Here is a 20,311-nt window from a genome sequence, read left to right as displayed (position 1 = left end):
TGTTACATAACGCAAAATAATCGGTTTCTTTGTGGAGAATATAATAAATAAATAAGCCGGCAATGTGTCTCCTTCACGTGTCGATCCCTCCACATAAAAAAATAAAATACACTTAAACAGATTCAAGCAAAGCCTGACTGCTGATGAGCCTATGAATGTCGAACCCGTTCCAGAGTTTGCTCGTTTCTAACCAATGCCACTAAAATTATGCACTCTCTTAAGGCCGCGTGACTCATGGGATGTGTAAAAATATACCTTTACGTGAAGGGACAAATATGTGAAGGGAGACGTATTGTCAGCTTTATTTATTTGGTTACTTAAAACGTATAATCAGTTGTTGATGTTTGCAAACGTTTTCGTGTACAGTGCATGTGTGCAAGTGTTTTTTATTCATGAAGTTTATTTATTATTTATGGCAGTGCTTGTTATTGGAAGCGATGTGGTGTTCTTGTGTTTATTTCTCGTCCGCACTTGAAGTATAACTCAATTTAGACTGTACAAGTGATCCCTTCATTGAGCAATGGAGAGTAACTTGAACAATGCTCGATGGTCCTAATGAACAGTAGAAAAAGAATTCAAAACTATGGGTCCCAGCTGAAGAAGCAAGACTTTGGTATCCCCCAATGTGTTTGATTTACACTTATGGCACTACTGTGTCTGGAATGTGTTATCTGTTGGCAGATTGCTAAGCTCCGACAGCATCTCCAAAGAAGCAAAAAGAGCAGCAAGCACCAGCGAGACAAGGAGAGGCATTCACCCCTGCATGGAAATCATGCAGCCATCCACCCAGCACAGGTATACAACAAGTGTGTCCCCCCGCTGTGTCCTGTTTTACTCCCGTGTTTTCATAATCACAAACGTTATTCATCCGGAAGCAATCGGATAAGCTATGAGGCTTTTTTTTGCTTGATAAAAAATAAAGTATACTTCATCATACTTTTGATGATGAGGGCCAGTGGTGTTGCACATCTAGAAACTCTTCAGTGAGACGAGAGATCACTGTTGGATAGTACCAAGCCGTCCGTGAGCAAATTTAAAATTTTAATCGTGCAATTTTGGGGCATTGTCAAAAGTTATTCAATTACACGTGGAGGTGCGTGCACACGTGCCTTATGACGCTTTTTATCCAGAGGTATGGACCTCCACGTTCGGATGAAAAAATCCCCATTCCCAGGCATGAGTGTAGAAAGAAGTTGATGGTTATTTTTAAAGCAGGGATGTGCCTCACAGCATCATTTCCTGTCATGCTTGTGTTGCAGTTTGTATCAAAGCACAGAGAGCACAGGGGATGCCTCTGCAATGGAAAATCTTCCCAGTAACCATGGCATCCTTGCCATGATGGTGCTTTTGTTATTCCCTCTCGTGTATGAAACCTCAAATCTGGATAATAGGAAAAACTGCTAATCACCTGGCCCCAGTCGATGGCACAGTTTACATATGAAATGGTTGTCAAGAGTATGAGTTATCTCTACATTGTAGGTCAGTGGTATGTGATTATAAGTACTGTAGCTGAAACCAGTGCTTTAAAATGTTAATGATTTTCATCTCTACCTCTTACCTCTTACAACTGAAATTCTAGTGTCCTATGGCTTGGCAAGTATAGTCACACACACACACACGTGTGATTTGGCTATGGTCGTATAGATACACCGTTACCAACCCTAGCAGTTAAAGCGGTATTCTTCCAATTTTAAAACCTTTTTACTGCGAACTGGTTTTCAAATAAAATATTGCCTTTAAAAACGTAACTTTTTTAAAAACGTGTCATGAGGTATGATTGGTTATGAATATTGGTATGCAATAAATGGGCTTAACGATTAGCATTTTTTCACTTAATTTTGTTGATTTGGAAAGTACGTAGATAAACTATTACAATTATTTGACAAATAAGCAGATCATTGTAAATGTGCCATGAACAGTATGTGTAGCCTGTAATAAAGAGTTTTATGGGTTCAGCTTACTATTATTAGTCAAGTATGACATAAATCATATATTCCAAACTATATAATTGTTGGTAATATTTTTAATAGCCAAAGATTCTGCCAGAGTTATTTTACATAATGATTTACATTCTGTAGACAATATAGGGTGACCTTGAGTATTATTTGAATATTGGCCTGGGGTATGTAACAGATATTTTCTATTACTGGGATTTCATTTGAAGGGCATCTGCGTCGCATAATGGCGACAGATAAAAGGACAATCGGCAGAGCCCGTTTGTGATCAGTTTTAGAAGCTGTGTAAGCAATTGGGGTGGTGACATGGCTTGGCAGTAGCGCGTTTCCTGCTTGTGGCAGAGAGTCCACGGTACAAAAAGCAGCAATAATATTTTTTATTTATGAAGTGCCCTTGAACAATCGTTCTCAGGGTGCTATGCACGGCAAGGCGGAAAATAGTTAAAAACAACCATGTAAAGAATAAATTAGAAGGACGGTTGAAATAACAAAAGAGAGAAAATAATTTTACACGGATACGTTTTTAGTTGAGATTTGAAGATTTGTGTCTCGGAAGTCCTGACCTCGAAGGACAACGAGTTCCAGAGTTGAGGTGCCGCAATTTCAAAGGCACCGTCACCCCAAGTGTGAAGTCTAAACCGTGGGACAGTGGGAAATGTACAATCTGAAGATCTTAATGAGCTTCATGGAATATATGACTGAAGGGGAGGTCATGAATGTAGGGAGGCGCGATTCCATTTAAGGCCTTGAATACCAGCAGCAGTTAATTCTAGATTTGAAGCTTTCGTGACTGCAAGGAATCATATTCTTAGGTTTTTTCGGTAAAGTCACGTAGGTAAAACATCAAAATTAATGAAAATAAAACAAAAAATCACGACGTTTCGGAGGCAACACAAGTCTCCGTCCCACCTGATGACGGAGACTTGTGTTGCCTCCGAAACGTCGTGATTTTTTGTACTGTGGGTGTGTTAACCATAAGATGCGTGCCATCTACTTCACAGTGGAGGTCAAAGATCCTGTGGCATCATGGTCCAAATCTTCCAACGTTTGAATGACCCGCAAATTACTAAATTGGGATTATACATAGCAACCATCGTCCCCCTACTGTTAAAAAAAAACTTTGCGAAACCTTCCTGAAAAAGTCATGAGATTCGGTAAGACGTTGCTGTGTCACACTGTGGAATAATAATAAATAAATAATATGCCACAGTGGACATGTGATGTGCATTTCCAATATTTGCATAGTGACATTTTACAAAAGGCGTCTTGGTACGTTAAAATGTGAAACAAAATTGCATTTCAATATGAATCATACAAGGCAACTAAATGTGGGTTAAAAAGTCTATATGACATTGACGTGAAACTGTGGAATTGTCTCTCTCCTGAACTAATATATTTGTGCTTCAGCTAATGCATGTGTAAACACAACATTAATACTTTGGTTAAGTGTACCCAGGTGTTTGCTTTTATACCATGCTTGGCATCTGGATATCAAGCAGTTTGAAAATTAACAGAACCCAATCTTGCCATAAAGCAGTCCCACTGCAAGGTTTACTGCAATGTAAACGCTTTGACTGATCAACACCTGTAACCCATTCTACATATGGGGTTCATAGCTGGCATTTATTTGAATAGCTGTTGGGTTTGAAAAGTCTGAAATAGTTATGCGGGTAGCATTTTAACCAAATTCCCAAATGTAGGGCAATGCATAGGGCACTTATGTGTTACCTTTTTTCTTATTTGATTGTCAAAGTTTTCTCCTGCTGCATTCCTTATTGATTTTTTGACAAGGTCTGCATTGTGAGCCATACATTATGTTGTAAATGCTGACATAAGACTACTTGTGGTAAATTAAATACGTGAAATTCTTCAGGTGTATGCCCCATGCAGCATATACATCAGATGGTTGTATATCAGGATAGGTAATGTGTCCAATGTAGGCTATGGTAAAAGTATTTTACAAAATACAAATAGATCACAGATGTAGTAAAGCATAAAGTTAGATTTTAAAATCGGCTGAAAACAGCACCAACTTGCATTGTAGGCTCAAACCATGATAATGATCACTCTATGGTTCTTTCGGTAAAGTCGCGTTGAAAGAAAATAAATTAAATAATAGAATACGACGTTTCTATTGCAACACAAGTGCAATCGTCATCAGGTCGAACTAAATTTGAGAGAGAGACAAAACGCAGACACGGAGACACACAGACAGACACATAAGCAGAGATAGACAACACAGTGACACCAAATTTAGACATATCTATGTTGTGTGTCTCTCTCTGCTTGTGTCTGTCTGTGTGTCTCCGTGTCTGTGTTTTGTCCCGCTCTCAAATTTAGTTCTACCTGATGACGATTGCTTGTGTTGCAATCGAAACGTCGTATTCTATTATTTAATTTATTTTCTTTCTACGTGACTTTACCAAAAGAACCAACGAGTATTTCCTGCAATCACGAAAGCTTCAAATCAAGCATGATAATGATGATTACATAAAATAGCTTGTAATTATCAATCAAAATGTGTATTTTAATTCCTTCCCGTTGGCTACTTGGGATCAATCTACCCTCAATAATACAATATTTCAAAGTCTATAGGTACATTATGATGCTGCCCTGGTGGAACACTGGCACACTGGACTTACAATCCAGCGGTCACTGGTTTGATTAGATCTCCTCGCATGGCAGTTGACACAATGGGGAAAGTTTATTAAATAACCCTGCCTCTGTCCACCCAGCACTATATGTGGGTACACCAAATTAAAAATCCTTGCAGTCACGAAAGCTTCAAATCTAGAATTTACACCAAATTTAGTAAATTCGCTTGTCGTAGGGTAAAGTGTGAGGATTCCCACCACTTTCACAACATCTGGCCCGTGTGGAAGGGGTGCCACAGTGGCGAGATGTTACTAATCTCGCCTGGTATACAGGAGGTCGCAGGTTTGATCCCGACCTCGAGGCCTGCTGTATATGTATATAGTTTCTTGTTCATGTTTTTGTTTGTTGCGGTTGCACCCGATTCAAGAGCTGAATGGCTCACAGGGCTATACCTAATAAATGAAACTGAAAAAACTTAAACTTAATATTTGGAGTTTGGCATGTTCTCCCCTTGATTGCGTGAAATTTTCTCCGGGTCCTCTGGTATTTCCCTCCACATTTTAAGACCTTGGTATGCAACGGGTCTGTTTTCATTCGCTTTGTTTGTTTTACATGCACAGATGGGTTGCCTTGACCTCTTGACTTAATTTACTGTGCTTTAAGGTAGAAGTTCACATTGTCAAATAGATTCGTAAAAATATAAATGTTGAAAAAAATGTGTTTTCATTTATCACTGCACAAAATGGTATTGATTCCACTCCAGTAAACGTTGAAATCCCTTTGCACAGGTATCTATTTCAAGGGCCATTCCAATCCCAGTGACGAGCATTGCCTACGCCCGCACTTCTCTGCCACGGATGAAGAACAGTGTAGAAGGAGTCAACCAGGAGATTGAGCGCATGTTCATCAGTGAAGACAGAGATAAAGACGGCGTTCTCAGGGTAAAATTGCACGTGCATTCTTTATGGTTTATTCCTCTGCCAAAGTTTCCCTCTAATGTGTTGGGGTTGGGGCCGCACGTTGTGCAGCATGATATCCGACATTTCTCTCACTTCTTGAAGTAGCTCCCAGCATATGGCGCGAAATGTCAGGCATCATGCCGAATAACGCGGTACAACCTGACAATACATCGGAAAGCCCATGAAGCACAACCGCAAAAAGCTTCGCAGTAGCATTATTCTTGCCTAAATGTTTGCGTAAATTGAAAGACTCGTGATCTTGACAGATTTGAACAGAATGCAAATTCAAGCTTTTAATTTCCAACCATTTGTTCATACCATCGTGACAAAGATTGTGAAGGTAACTTTTGAAAAGCTAATTACATGATGGCACATATACCACAAGCCTTGGGAAACGTAATGGAGCCATCGGTTATAAATGTAAAATCATACAAGGAAAAGTATATCTGCACAAAAAACACCGGTCTGATCTAGTTACTCAAATAAGGTCAAGGTAAAATGGCAGGTTCTGTCATTACCATGTCGTGTTACAGCTGCCTTTATTATCTTGCTGTTTGTGGTTTTGAACATCTGCCATTTCAGTGGCGAGATGTTAACTACCTCGCCTGGTATACAGGAGGTCGTGGGTTCGATCCCGACCCTGACGCCTTTATATTTGGAGTTTGCATATTCTCCACGTGGTCGTGTGGATGTTTTCTCCAGGTCCTCTGGTTTTTCCCTCCACATGTGGAAACATGCTTTTATAAGTATTTGGCTGCTATAATTTTCCGTGTGATAAGCCACTTCGTTGAGCTATCATTTATGGCCGGATTGCTTCTGAAAGAGAGCTATATAGCTTAGTGGGCCTTACCTGGTAAAATAAAAAGTTTAGTTTAAGTTTAAACCTATTGGCTGCCAAGAAAGTTCTGCCCATTACGCACCCATATCATGCATCAACAAAACCAACCAAACTAAATTTGCCGTAGCTTTACTTTACTTTACTTTGGAGTCTGCGGTATTCTCAAAACCCTAAGAAAAATTTCGTTGTTCTCCTGCAGCCGTGCGAAAGCGAAGATGGGCGTCGCGCCCCCGTGCCGAGCCAGCAGCGCAGCGTGGACACGCAGACGCCCTCAGGGCCGCAGTGCAGCCGCGAGAGCAGCAGCAGCAGCGGCACGAGCAGCACGAGTAGTAGCAGCAGCGAGAGCCGCTCACACTCCGTGTCTCCAAATGTTTCCGTGGCCGCCGCCGCTGCCGCCGATAACAATAACTACAGCCCCTGCTGCACCGACGAGCTGCTGGCGCAGTGCAAAGAAAAAGGTAAGTGTTGGGAGGAATCACCTTGTCACCTTGTGCCGTCAAGTCGAGTACGACCTCTGGTAACATCCACGACCAGACTTCACAATCCACACCTGTCTCTCGCTGCCTCTCGTAGCTGGGTTAGTGCAAGGCGAGTTAGTGGTGTTCTTGATGTCGTCCATCTACCTCTTCCGAGGTCAGCCTCTGCCCCTGCTACCTTCTCCATTCCCAAGCAAGACCGATTCCTCGAGCCCAGAGGTCCTCATAACGTGTCCAAAGTATGTAGATTTCTGCTTCACGAGTAAGGCCTCGAGTGGAAGAGTGGGAGCGATCTCTCAGGACCAACATGTTTGATGTTTGATATTTTGGCTGTCCATGGTATACGTATTATTCTTCTAGAGCATCACATCTCAAATGCGCTGATCCTCGACTGGTTCATTTTCCAAACTAAATTAATTTCGTTGTTCTGTCGCCATCATATTTTGGAGATTGTTGCAGAGTCCAGGCTTCTCACCAGCTTTAACGTTTACCAACAGAGGGTCGTCATTTCAGCTTTGCTATTTGCTAGTTGGGTGGTATCAGCATATCTTAAGTTGTTTATTCTTCTGCCTCCAATATTCATGCTTTCTTTGATGGAATGTAGGCTTGCCTCTCGCAAAATTTTCTCAGATGGGATGAATACAAGGGGGGGAAATATTGGGAAAATTTTGGAGCCCCCAGATGCTTGTACACCGAACTGCCTGTTTAAGTAACTAATAATTGCTCTATTCTAAGCTGAAATCCATTCTGTTCTTACATGTACTCAGAAGAATAGTTCATCTCAGCTTATTGGCTTTCCAGACCCAATGTTATCCAGTAGCTTTTGTTTAAGCAAGCACCTCTGATTAGACATGTTAGCTACGTACGGTGCGAACGAAGTTCAACATGTATACATACAAGCAAACTTATAGGTCTGATTAGCACATTCAAAAGTTATTGACAAGAAGACTGCATTACACAATTGGGCCCTGTTTAATACAAAAAACAATGTATACAAATGGTTCGCTTTGTTGTGGAGCACTATGGGCAAAAGCACATGCGCGCACTGTATATGTATATTGAGTTGACATTTTAGTCCAGGTTGTTTGGAAATGAAAAATATTTGTTTCATATAATTGAATTGTAGTGCTTTAATTGGGTACCACATTGTGTGCCTTGGTGAAGAAACTTGGTGGGTTTTTATTTATTAAAAAAAATTGGTATTTTGTTATTCAATGAGCAAGCTATAGGCAAATGAGCCATTGGGTAAACTAGCTCCCCCTGTGTCTGATGGTAATCACTCGACCCATCAGGTGCAGATGGAATTGGGACAAATCCTGTAAGATCTTTAAATTCTATAAAATATTTGCAATTAAAATAATTTATCTGCCATGTATTATTGCTTTGTTCCATTCATACTCTTTGGTTCTTTCGGTGAAGTCACGTAGGTAGAAAAATAATAGATCACGACGTTTCGATCGCAACACAAGCAATCGTCATCAGGTGGGACAACTACAGCGAGAAAAAAAATAATTATATGAAGAAGCTGACTTTAATTTCCAAAGTTGTGTGAAATCACATGATCCGAAGTCTGTCCGCATTGTGTGTCTATGTTATTTGCAATTAGCAGCCTGCATTCTTTTCACGTTTACCAGCGGGTCCATGAAGTATATCACCAACATAAGTAGAAGTATGAAGTAAATAATAAAACAGAATCGCCATCGGTACTGTTATGTCGGCATTGGCCAATTTATATTAGTGTTTGTTCCATGATAACAACCAGGCCTCCTCCCCCCTACAAGCCGGAACGCCAAGCTGGGCTGTACAATACAGCCACCTAACCCCCTGGAAATTCCATTTAATTTCACGAGTTGAATTGCGAATCCGTGTTCAGAATCTTGACAGTCGTCCAGCTCTTAATGGACACAAGTATGCAAATGGCGAGTACTAGCCTCACGACATGTGAAACTAATCAGAGGGACAGCCAGACCAAATGGTTTCCAGCCATAATCTTCACCCTTACTGCTGAGGCTTTCCCTTGGACCACTGAGATGGCAACGTCGGCAATTGTTAAACAGGACCCCCCAACAAAACTGTCCTTGTATTTATGTATGTTGCACTTCGTTTGCACCGTACGCAGCCAACGGTGAAACCAATCATTTCTGTTGTGTCCTAGCATAGATTGTAGTTCTTAACAGCACATGTAGCCTCATATATTTATATTTTATGTGTGTGTGCTTATTTGCTGGTCTCGCTCGCAACTGCCATTCTACAATTTAACTCACGGGGTATACAGTCTGTTCCTCCCTGTGTTCTGAAAAGCTTTGGTGGGGTAGTAAAGAGATGGGACAATTTGGTAAGTGCAGTAGTGTTAGAGGGGGGTGGAGGAAAAGTAGGTTAAGGAGTGAGAGCAAAGCCTATTTATGACGAGTTGGGCGAATGAGTCATCCTAGTGAAAACTAAAAGTTGTAGCACAATATAAACTAATACGTTCTGTACTTCCCTTCTAATAGAACATAGTACTATGATGTATTTGTCTGTCTGGCCATTTCAACATTGCAGTATTGTAATTCTACTCTAAAATACTCATTCTTTTTGGTATAAAATTTGCCTATATTTCTAAGATTTATGGATTTAGTAAAAAAATAAACACTTTGGTATGAGCAGGGGTTATTGAGAGGGTGTGTCAGGAAGAGCTTAGTAAGAGAGTGAGAGTAAAACTACTTTTAGTGGAATGTGGATTGTGAGAAGCCCAATTGAAGAGAGAAAAAAAAGCATGATTTTTTTGCGCGTGCTAAATTAATCAAGCTCGTGTTAACGTATGTATTTTTCCCTCTTTGCAGAAAATGGTGACAGCTCTCCACTCCCTAAATACGCCACATCGCCCAAACCCAACAACAGCTACATGTTTAAACGGGAGCCACCCGAGGGCTGCGAGAAAGTCAAAGTCTTTGAAGAAATTTTGTGAGTACCGACACCTGATGCCTTGTCCTTTTTTCTGTGTGTGCGATTTGAAAATGTTATTTCCTGAATGCCGATAGATATTTTCCTTCTGATGCGTTAAATATTGATCTGATTATGGGACCTTTTTTGCCAGTATCAATGATTAAATAAAAATAACGTAGTTTACCCCGATTCTTTGAAACTTTAGCGTGTTTGGAGAGGGAAAATTCTATTATTTTTTAATCATTGATCTGCTTTTCTTGAAAACCAGTAATTACTGCTTCTTGAGTTTTCCAATTGTAGATTGAGTATCACCCTAAAGGGATGTGGTCACAAAGAAATCTCTGTTTTCGTCAGATATAAAAGCACATTTTCAAGTGTGGTATTGTATCTAAGAAAAAATGCTTCCAGCCTTCCTACATCCACAAGAAGCCCAGTGGGAAATCTAAAAAGGCCATCGTGCAATTTAACACATAAGCAGCTTTTTGCAAATTGATTTGCACAGGATTTAATTTAGCTTTTGCAATTGTGCAAAAACTGTAAATTCCCCAATTAAGTAGTGATCTTGCTGGTCGTGGTATTTTCTCTGCACTCCGAAACAATTATGCACGTTTTGCAAAACTGGATAAGCAAAGAAATCAAATTGTGTTTTATAAAAAAAGTAATGAAAAGGAGTGTATTCTTTTTCTCCATTCAGCTAAATGTAACTGAATATACCTTCACAAAGCAATATGTTGTTTGGTGAAATATAAGACGATGTAAAATGTAAATCTATATAGGTACAAATGCCCTACGTGTATGTGTAAATCTCTTTCCACGTATTGTATTCCACACACACACTTGACGTTGACATGCACGTGTGTGGGGTTTCCCTGCAGACCCAAACAACTTGGTGAGATTCCAACGTTTTACGGCCCAGACAAAAACAAGGTGAACTTCATACCGAAGAGGAGCTCTGCATTTTGCCCCGTCAGCATTATGAAACCACTGCTCTTCACCCCAGAACTGGCCATAAAAGGTTTCCCTGGTTTGGGACCCATGCCTATCACGGGGGGCTCAGCCACAATGGTGGTGGTGGCCCATGCCGCGTCCCAGGCCATGCTGACGACGGCACAGCTTCTGGAGGAGGGCGGCTTCAGCAGCATCAACAGCAACCTCAATGCAAATGGGCTAAACAGCAGGGTGGTAAGCCCTGCCAGCCAAACGACGACGATGCCACAGCAGCAGCAACAGCAGTGTGGCTCCTCACTCGCCGTCCCAGGAACCACGCTTGTCTGACCGCGGAGCTGGCCTCCGCACACGCACCTTAGCAGCCGTGTTGGCGCACACACACACACACCCACACACACACACACTCCCCTTATAGGCATTACTTGTAACTTGTCTCAGAGCTCTCGGCCACTGCAAACATGCACAAAATAATAAACTTTCTTAACTGGAAAATGTATAACATAGGCTGCCGCGCAGTATGGTAAATGCCGTGTAATTTTTTTTTTTGCTAAGCAATTGCACAAAATGTGTCCTTTCAGTTCCATTGTAAACCAATATACTGGTTTTTCTTTGTGTCTCATTGCGTTTTGGGTTAAAAGGTTGAGATTAACTTTTCACAGTTGGTATGGTTTTCCAAGAAAGAACTACCCAAAGTTGCATGTGAATAGGTCAAACAATGTAATGTTGTGAAAGTATGTGTTTTACCTAACGTAATGCAGTCTCAGTAATTTCTTCAGACCCTTGGCTGAGCCCAACTGGCGATATACTAATTGTTGTAACTCAGGTAACTTTCACTGAAAGCGTGTTTGCAGTGGGTATTAAGGACAGAGCAATAAAGCAAGCTAAAAAAATGTTAAGAAAAGAGTAGTTGAAGTTGAATTAGTAACTGGTGATGAGGAAATGCTGCAGGATGAACAGTCAGGTGTTCCCACGTTGCCTTTCATTAATACATTTGTTTTATAAGATTCTCCCAGTGAGGACTCCAATGGAATTGATCTACAGTGGCTAAAAAGACTTGGAGGAAGAGAAATCTACTGTGTGATGTATAACATCAGTCTAGTGATTCATGCTTAGACACTGGTATTATAATGCTATTTCCTGCCATTGTGTTATTGCGTGTTAAAAAAAAATGTGTGTTTTAGTATTAAACTGTTTAGTGGTTTCCAAATGTACAACATTCCATGTTAAAGGATAAAAAACATTCCTTGTTGGTTGTTTGCAAAAAAAGAAAGAAAAATACAAAAAAAATTCACAAAACCCCAGTTTTTAAAGACCTTTACTCTACAAAACGTTCCTTGTATAATCATCCAGATCTTTACAAAATGCTCTTTCTATATGCGTTTGAATGCTGTTTGTTGTATTTTTCTGAAATGAAATATCTATTTTATAACGTTATGAAATCATTCCTTGCTTCATACACACGTATTGCAGGCCACAGCTTTAGTATTTGTTCTGTTTCCGTCATGGTTCTGTGCCTGTTAAATGTGTTAGGTTTTGTTCCTCTTCCCCTGTTCCATTTTTTTTCATTTATCAGTTTACTTTATCAGAGCATGCTCTTTCCGATTGCTTAGGGCTGTATTTATGGATTTTATTTATGGCAGGTAGTTCAAGTAAAACCAACTTGATGTATCCTGAAAAGGCATTTCATGACATGTGGGTGATGATTATATGGAACCCTTTGAACGTTGCAAACTGGTTATGGATTTGAAAGTAAACAATAAAAGTGTTATGAAATGTTTTGACAAAGTTTGTTCATTTTGAAGAGTTATGTTTTCAATAAAACAAATCAGTATTTTAGATTGTTAAGATTTGAGAGACGTACACATGACCTTAGCTTTTTTTTTATCTGCAGAAAGATGTATGTAAATACAATTGTTTATTTAGTACTGGTAAGTGTAGGTTCAGAATTTAATGCATTTCAAATGAACTAAAATGCATTAATGAATTCCCCCCCCCCCCCCCAATTCGCACAAGGGCTCACGTGACATCACATATCCCTCTAAGGAACTAGACAGGAGGATTTCTCCACATCTGGCTTCTGCCTGATGATGCCGGTTGTAATTACTGGTGAAACGTCGTACTCCGATAGTAATGATTGTGGATTTGCTCTCCAACATCCCGGTGTGCTCTACTCGTAACTAATTTGCACGTTCTGTTTACGTGACAAACCTTACTCATTGGCCGTGGCAGGTCTAACGACACTTACATTTGTGGTCTGTATTATGGATAACATGTTACTGCCTCCATTGACCACTGCCCTTACCATCACAAGGTTATAAGTGCAAATATAAGTGAAGGCCAACTCCAATGCTGCTGGCTCTGTTACTGCCCATTGCCCATTAAAATGTTGGGACCTCCGTGACTTATTTTTAGCTAGAGTAGTGGCTTTTAATATATCCAAATAAAAATGACTAATAGCATGTACCAGCATTGTACTAACATCAGTAATGATCAATCCACTGCTGGATGAAGACCCTCTCTAAGCCACCACCACCACTTTGCACAATACTGCAATGAACACAACCATAACAAACTAAATATGGAAAGTACATGTATGGCTTCATAAAAATGTCGATCTGATTGTGATATGTCATCTCTTAAATATCTATTTTGAGAAGTTTACATCGGTAAGTCATGCTACAACTTGTGCAACTTAATTTTTATCTTTTCGTTTTACTCCGTAGACTGCATTTTCTGAATTATTTTGGAGGGTGGCAAGCTTACATTTTCATGTAGCAGTGGTGAACTTTAAATAAATATTTAGGAGTCTAGTATTTGTAACGCTGGCAGACATTTTATCTTTTGTAACGCTGGAAACATCTATTTAACCGTTATTATTAAGGAAAGCATGGTCAACCCTTTCCATAATCCTAATCTGTTGCTATATGTACTCTAGATAAGGGCAACTAACACGTAACACTCGTAAAGTACACAAAACCACAGGAAATCAACGCAACTATCTGGAAGTCATGCATTTCCACCATATCCACATTGTTGCTGCGAATGTGCTCATTCCTTCAATGCATGCCATTCTCTATTCGCACAAAGTTTGCTATTGCAGTCTTCAAAATGCAACCTTAAACGTTTGAAAAACGTGGGTTAAAGTGACTGCGGAATTATAGAATACCGTACGTAGTTCACGTTTTTGAGGTAGACTGGCATTCCAAGTAAGATCGGTGAAATGCTTGTGTAAAAAAATGCATTTCTGTATTGACATGGTGCCATATATAAATAACGAATTGACCCTAGTGGCTTAACATTTACGAAATGCCAATTGTTTCGTGTAATTTTAACATGTTCCTTCGAAGTGGGCAGGTAGGAACTTGGTTGGACAGCGCATTCGTGCACGACAGACAAATATGCACGACAGACAGACAAATAATCCCTGGTGGATAGTGTGGAACCTGTTGTTCCTACCTGTAGTAACTGCATACTTTAATACAGGTTTTGTTTAGATCGCGTAAATATATAAATGTGTTGTTGAACTTGTCACCACCCGACAAAGCCAATGAGTAAGGGTTGTCACGTAAACAGAACATGCCAATTTGTCACGAGTACAGCACAACCGGTGTGTTGGAGAGCAAAACCACAACATTTACAATCTTGAGTACGACGTTTCGCCAGTAATTACAACTAGCTTCATCAGGCATGCTTTAATGACATGCTAGTAAATTGTAGCTTTAATATGCTGCAATATGTGACAATGTATCATGAACAATGAGCCTCCCATATTATTTCATTTTGTCTTGAGTAATACACAAGGTGGCATAAAAACGTGAGTTGGGCTCCGATCCACCATCCAGAAGTGAACGCAATTCTCTTGGCGAGATCTGTTGGAAGAGGCTGATGGAACATTTTTGTGCTCTGCCAAGCTGAGTAAGGGTGCGGCAAATAGCATGTCCTTGCTAAATGCAATTCATATCTGTGCTAACGCTGGCAGATGTCACTTTTTTTATAAGTAATTAAACCAAAAAAGGTCTTCCCTGGGCGGAGTGATGCCATGTTAATTGCATTTCATCTCCTGGAAATTCACGAGCAAGTAGCTGGAAGCCTCAATCTTGGCGTAAACTGGTTTGAATACGTTATTGGAAATTCAGAATCAAGAGTGGTTGGGTTCGAGTTATGTAAGAAGAGAGCAATAAAGAGAACATAGAGATCGCATACAGGCATGGAGCTACCACAACCAACAAAAATGTGCAGTCTTCCAATAGTAATTGTATATATGCCTTTCTTGCAATTATACAAAACAGTACCGTAATAAAATGTATGCTATGGCACTGGATTGCAAGGCTTTTAAATACCTTTTGAGGCTGATGCCCCTTCCCCACTTGGCTTTCCATGCCCCCACCTTAATCTGCGTATGGTGCCAGGCCATGCTGGCATAACAATGTGTCCAACAGATGGCTCATGGTTGGATGGAACCATTGAAGTGGGTTTCTGCCGAAATTGCCAAATCTATTAGAAATTACAGATGTGAAAAAGATGGAGCAACCTTTGCACAAATCCATGTATGTGTTTCACTATTTTTTCGATAAAAGCAAACAATGATGTTAATTGTGGGGCTCTACATCTCGGGCATAATATTTATGCCGGAGGAATCCAATGAGCTATAAAGCTCTTTGTCACATGTCCAGTAGGGACGGGTAAGAGCGTTACAACAACAGTATAAAAAACATGATAATGCAAAGGACAAGAAAGGTAAACAGATCACCCAAACACACAAATAAAACTGAACCATCCTTCCCGGAAAAACCCACTGAGGTATTAAAACAATTTTCAGAAGCGACCTGGCCACAAATGATAGCTTAACAAAGTCGCCCATCATTTGGACATTTATAACACCAGAATCTAATTAATAACAATTCATGTTTCTACCGGAGACAACATCCACACGACCACGGGGAGAGAGAAATGCAAACTCCAAATATACCGCAGGCATCAGGGTCGGGATCGATACCCCGACCTCCTGAATATCAGGCGAGAAGGATAACATCTCGCTGCCGTGGCGCCCCTTTACAGAAACAAAGTTTACATGAAGTGGAACTCTTCCATGTGAAGGGTGGACGAGAATGGGCAAAGTCTCGCAACACCTTCTCGGAGGCGGTGCAGAGGATTATCTGAACTCTCCAGGTGTCATGGGTTAGTGCGTGAATCTATCCATCTGAACAGGCTGGATGTGGCGGTCGGGGGGGGGGGGCAGAATTGTTCTATGTCAAGATGATGCAGATTTGGAGGAGGTCTGAGTCACTTGGTGTTCTGTTTGGAAGCCCGATTATGGACAAAGCAGAGGCTGGTGACTCAGATGAGAGATTGTATTTCAGAGGATTACCTGCCTTGGGGTCATTCGCAGGTCATTCGACCAGCGAGAGAATTGAAAAGCAATGGCATTACCACCACCGATACGTGGGGGCCCTCACGGGAGATGAGGTGGTAGGGTAGAATCATCCAGTCGGAAAGACGAATGTGAGGCGGTCTTTTTTTTGTTGTGATTGTTTTGTGTTGTTGCTGTCACTGTTCGTTATCGCCACGCTGTTCTTGGCTCTTGAACATTGTTTCTGAATCATAAAAGCGGGAGAGTTGTTGGCACCTGCCTGCCAGGGAGACGAGGTGTGAGAACTTCCGTGACATCTGCAGTCTGTCGCTTCCCCTCTTTGGATCGTCCTGTCGTTCACTCGTTGTGAATGGGGGGTGCTTCTGTCCGGTAGATTGGATTTGGCATGGTCCATTGAGATCACCACGATCGAGCAGGAGTCTTGTACTGGTGGTAGGCTTTGTGGCTAAAATGCAAAGGCGGAGTTTGACTTCTATATTTGGGGTGTGGCAGGGGTTCGCTTTGTCCCTCACATTAGGAAACGCAGGTGCTTGTAATTAATTTAAATGTTTTATCTTAATTGTAACCTACTGAAAATACATTAATAAAGGTGACCAGTTAGGGAGGCACGGGGGGGGGGGGGGCACCTGGGGGGGGCATGGGGGGGGGGCACAAACTCTGCCCATGCTAAAATGTGTGTTAATATGTTGAACTTTTTTCGCACTGATCGGAGGTACGGGATTTATGACAGGTGCTGGGACACGGACCGGGATTCATGAGCCAGGGGATGGAGATTTTCAACGGCTGCGTGCAAACCGCTGAAGCCAAGTTCAAGTGAAGTGTGGTGCAGTGGTGGCACAGTGGTTCGCGATTGACCTGAAGCTATGAACGCGACCGCCTGTGTTCAATCCCGGGCCATGTCTAACATCGGTAGTTGGTGAATCTCGAACTGGGCCTGCCCCCCCCCCCACACTTCCCACCATTTCACCAACTAGCTCTGATCATCAATGTGCAGTATATGGATCAAAGAACATGGCGCGAGCAGGCTTTCATTTAGCAGTGGATTTACAAAGGACAGTCAATAATTATCGTTGGTCAAGTGAACAAGTCGGTGAAATACCGAAGCTATGGAGCATCTTGCCTCTCAAGTCCCGCACTGACTGTTAATAAGTGGGCACATGCTCCTGTGCCAGTGGTCATATTGCACGTATGCATGTATGTAGGTTGAACTTCTTTCGCGCCGTACGCAGCAAGCCGTGCTAATCGGAGGTGCGGGGGAAGGACAACAAACTAAACACACAACTGTCGGGTCACATATTCACACGGTATGTACCGTGACATTATACCTGTGCCATGCACTGAAATTTAAATAAAGCATTCTGTCCGGAATGTTAACGTTTTCAAGATAATAATATGAGTTGACATTTTCCAGCAGAAATGGACACGTGTTGGACGTAAAAATGTCCAATTTTAGATGGCCTTCCAAACCAGAGTTCGGAAACATCCAGTGTGTGTCTTCTTGGTTATTTCGGTAAAGTCACGTAGTGACCGAAACGTCGTGAGAATTATTTTATAATGTTTTATTTTTATTATTTTATTATTTCCCTTCTACGTGACTTTACCGAAAGAACCAAGAAGATTAATCCCTGCAGTCACGAAAGCTTTAAATCGAAATCCAGTGTGTGTGTTAAATGATTGCTTAGAAGAGTCACGTGGTTTTCTTTCCGCTTTCTTGTCCAGTATAAATAAAATGTGGATCTCTATCAGCATCTAAATGTAACTGCAACCCAAGATGCTGTGCACAGATTAGCATGGTTGGCTACGTGCGGTGCGAAAGAAGTTCAACATACATACATACAAAGAGAGGGACGGCAGGAAGGTAGAGTATTAATATGTGCTGTGTGTTTAAATTAATGTGCAATTGGTATCACTTCAGCAGCGGAGGGCAGTTAGTCAGAGGCAAAGGAGCATTTGAAGGTCTTTAGCCTGCACTTGTTACAGGGATTCCAGACCTGAAGGTCAGCATTGGAGAAGGAGTGACCTCCCATTGATAGGGGATGTATGAGGGTTTTGCAAGGAGTTTTGTTTGCAGGAGCAGCAGCAGCCAGGGAGCACGCGAAAGGGAGTGGAGCGAAATTTTTAACGGGAGGGATCGGGAATTGACATGGGACTGGATTGGGAGCCATTAGAGGGATCTGAGTTATGGTGGGGTGGTGGTGCTATAATCTCATTTGCCAGTGCGGGCGAGGAGCCTTGTGCAGGAATTGTGAATAAAAATTCGTGTCCGCCTTTAAAGTCGTTTACAAAGCAACGATTTGGCCCACTAATGCAGTAGAATTATTTATTTACGGGTATCGTCGCTTGAAAGTGGTTGATACAAAAAAATATAACGGGGACGTGTACAGCCCTTTTGTTGATTCAGCGTTTATATTTTAAACATCAGGTGAACAAATTAATATGTAATTTTAATTTATATGCAATTTGCACAGATTCATATTGGGCATCTCGATTGAGACATTGGTTGCATACAGTGTTTGTTAAAACAGAACCTTAATTGTGAAATGTCACCCGATCTTGGCAAAACATCAGCAGATTAAGACCCTTGCACCACACACAATTGTTGCAGCACTGTTCTGCTAGCACCAATCAAAATGCCATTATTATTATAAACCCTCAAGCTAGAATTAAACATGTTCAGCGCTTAAAATTACAATAGTGTAGATTGTGGAAATATTTTTTCTTCATAAACTGAATGGCTTTTTAATTACTCCTTACAACAATATATTAGAACTGACAAATTTATGCTGCTGATGTTATTCTGCAGAGCTGTGATCTGAAAATAGCTATCATTGTTTTAGTGCTTTTTGGCAGGGAATGCTATTGTTCAAGTGAATTATGTTCGGTAGTCATCAATCTTTTTGATCCCGTGCATGATATTATGTCCTTTCATTGTTTTTTGTTGTTGTGCGTTTCATCCAAAGGAAAAAGTAGAATGGTTGCATTGTGAAGTAGCTGCTGCACACAACAAATGTTCCTTGGACACACCAGGAGCACGGAAAACGGTTATGTCTGCTTTTAGAGATAAATTCTGCTCGAGCTTGTGATAATTTATCTACTCAGCGCTCGGAATAAAAGCCTCGAAGCAGCATTTGGAGAAACAAGGAAGGTCGTCGTTTATTTTATGTGCCGATAAAAATGCAAGTTATTTTCCGCATAGTATCGATTGTGGAGCGAACGTGTTTATGCACCATTGCTGTTGTATATTCACGTTTTACAATATGACTCCCAAGTGGTAGCCCTCCGTTATGGAACGCCTACAGACCCAGCACTCGGGGACTAATAGTCCCCGAGTCATGGAGAAACATCTTCAGGGACATTGGTTTTCAAGTGGTAAGAGGTTAAGGTCACTAAATAACTGGGTATTAGACGAAGAGAAACCTTTCTTTTGAACAGCAGTACCCTCATTAAAGTCAAGGCACGGTAGGCGTCTGCTTGAACTAAGATTACGTTGAGACGGAGTGGACAGTGGTTTAGTCTCAACTGCAACATGATTGAAAAAAAAAATGCCCCTTAAAGATGCTAAATTTGCCTTCAAAATAAAAAAAAAATCATGATGCAGCTGGGGCCTCATTTGATCTTTTTTTTCTACCATTGGAAGGTAAGATACACGTTGCACAGAAAGCACACGTACAGGTGAACCTTCACGCAAACTACGGTCATCCTCGCAGCGGCATTTGGCTTTTGGCTCAGCCATCGAACAAAGACGGCCACTGCATCGCGCGCACACTTTCAGATGCGCTTCTGCGGCCGTCTGGAACGCTCTCCCTTCTCATATTCGGAAGCCACTGGAGCTACGCACTTTTAAATCGTCCGGATTGCAAACTTATTTCTTTCGAGCCGCTTTTTGTGTTTTACTTTGTCCTTTCTCCCGCACCTCCTTTTAGCACGGTTGCTTATGCAGGATGTGAAAGAAGATCGACATACATGGGCGTCACAAACCATTGCCGCGTAGAACCAATGTCTGCGTGTATATGCAGCGACGTGGGCAAGTGTTGCGACCTGTCGCGTAACAACTCTCTGCTTGGCAGTGTAAATGGAGAGGAGACAATCGTTCCCAGACAAGAACCTTCTTAACCTCGTTATAAATTCTGAATGTAAAAAAAAAAATCTCGAAAAAAAACTTTCAATATATATGAAAACCCACGCAACAAAAATCACACGAATGGATTTCCTTTCCTTTCATATTTGAGACATGCCCGGATGTG

The 20,311-nt window shown here is 41.2% G+C and overlaps 1 protein-coding gene across 1 annotated transcript in view; it reads left to right on the top strand.

The window, feature by feature from the left end:
- The window catches only part of LOC133346163 (protein FAM117B-like), a 34,789-nt gene extending 22,316 nt beyond the window's left edge, over positions 1 to 12,473 (top strand). Inside the window, exons 5-9 of the mRNA XM_061557618.1 lie at positions 682 to 795; positions 5,339 to 5,491; positions 6,547 to 6,805; positions 9,646 to 9,766; positions 10,624 to 12,473. Coding sequence (XP_061413602.1) covers positions 682 to 795; positions 5,339 to 5,491; positions 6,547 to 6,805; positions 9,646 to 9,766; positions 10,624 to 11,023 — 1,047 coding nt within the window. The 3' untranslated portion in view covers positions 11,024 to 12,473. The remainder of the gene's footprint in view (positions 1 to 681; positions 796 to 5,338; positions 5,492 to 6,546; positions 6,806 to 9,645; positions 9,767 to 10,623) is intronic.
- Positions 12,474 to 20,311: the final 7,838 nt, after the last annotated feature.

This window comes from Lethenteron reissneri, chromosome 23 (genome assembly GCF_015708825.2).
Source record: "Lethenteron reissneri isolate LAM-NWPU_2019-01 chromosome 23, ASM1570882v1, whole genome shotgun sequence".
NCBI lineage: Eukaryota > Metazoa > Chordata > Hyperoartia > Petromyzontiformes > Petromyzontidae > Lethenteron > Lethenteron reissneri.
Note: the sequence above shows the minus strand (reverse complement) of the source record. Positions and strands in the feature narration are given on the sequence as shown.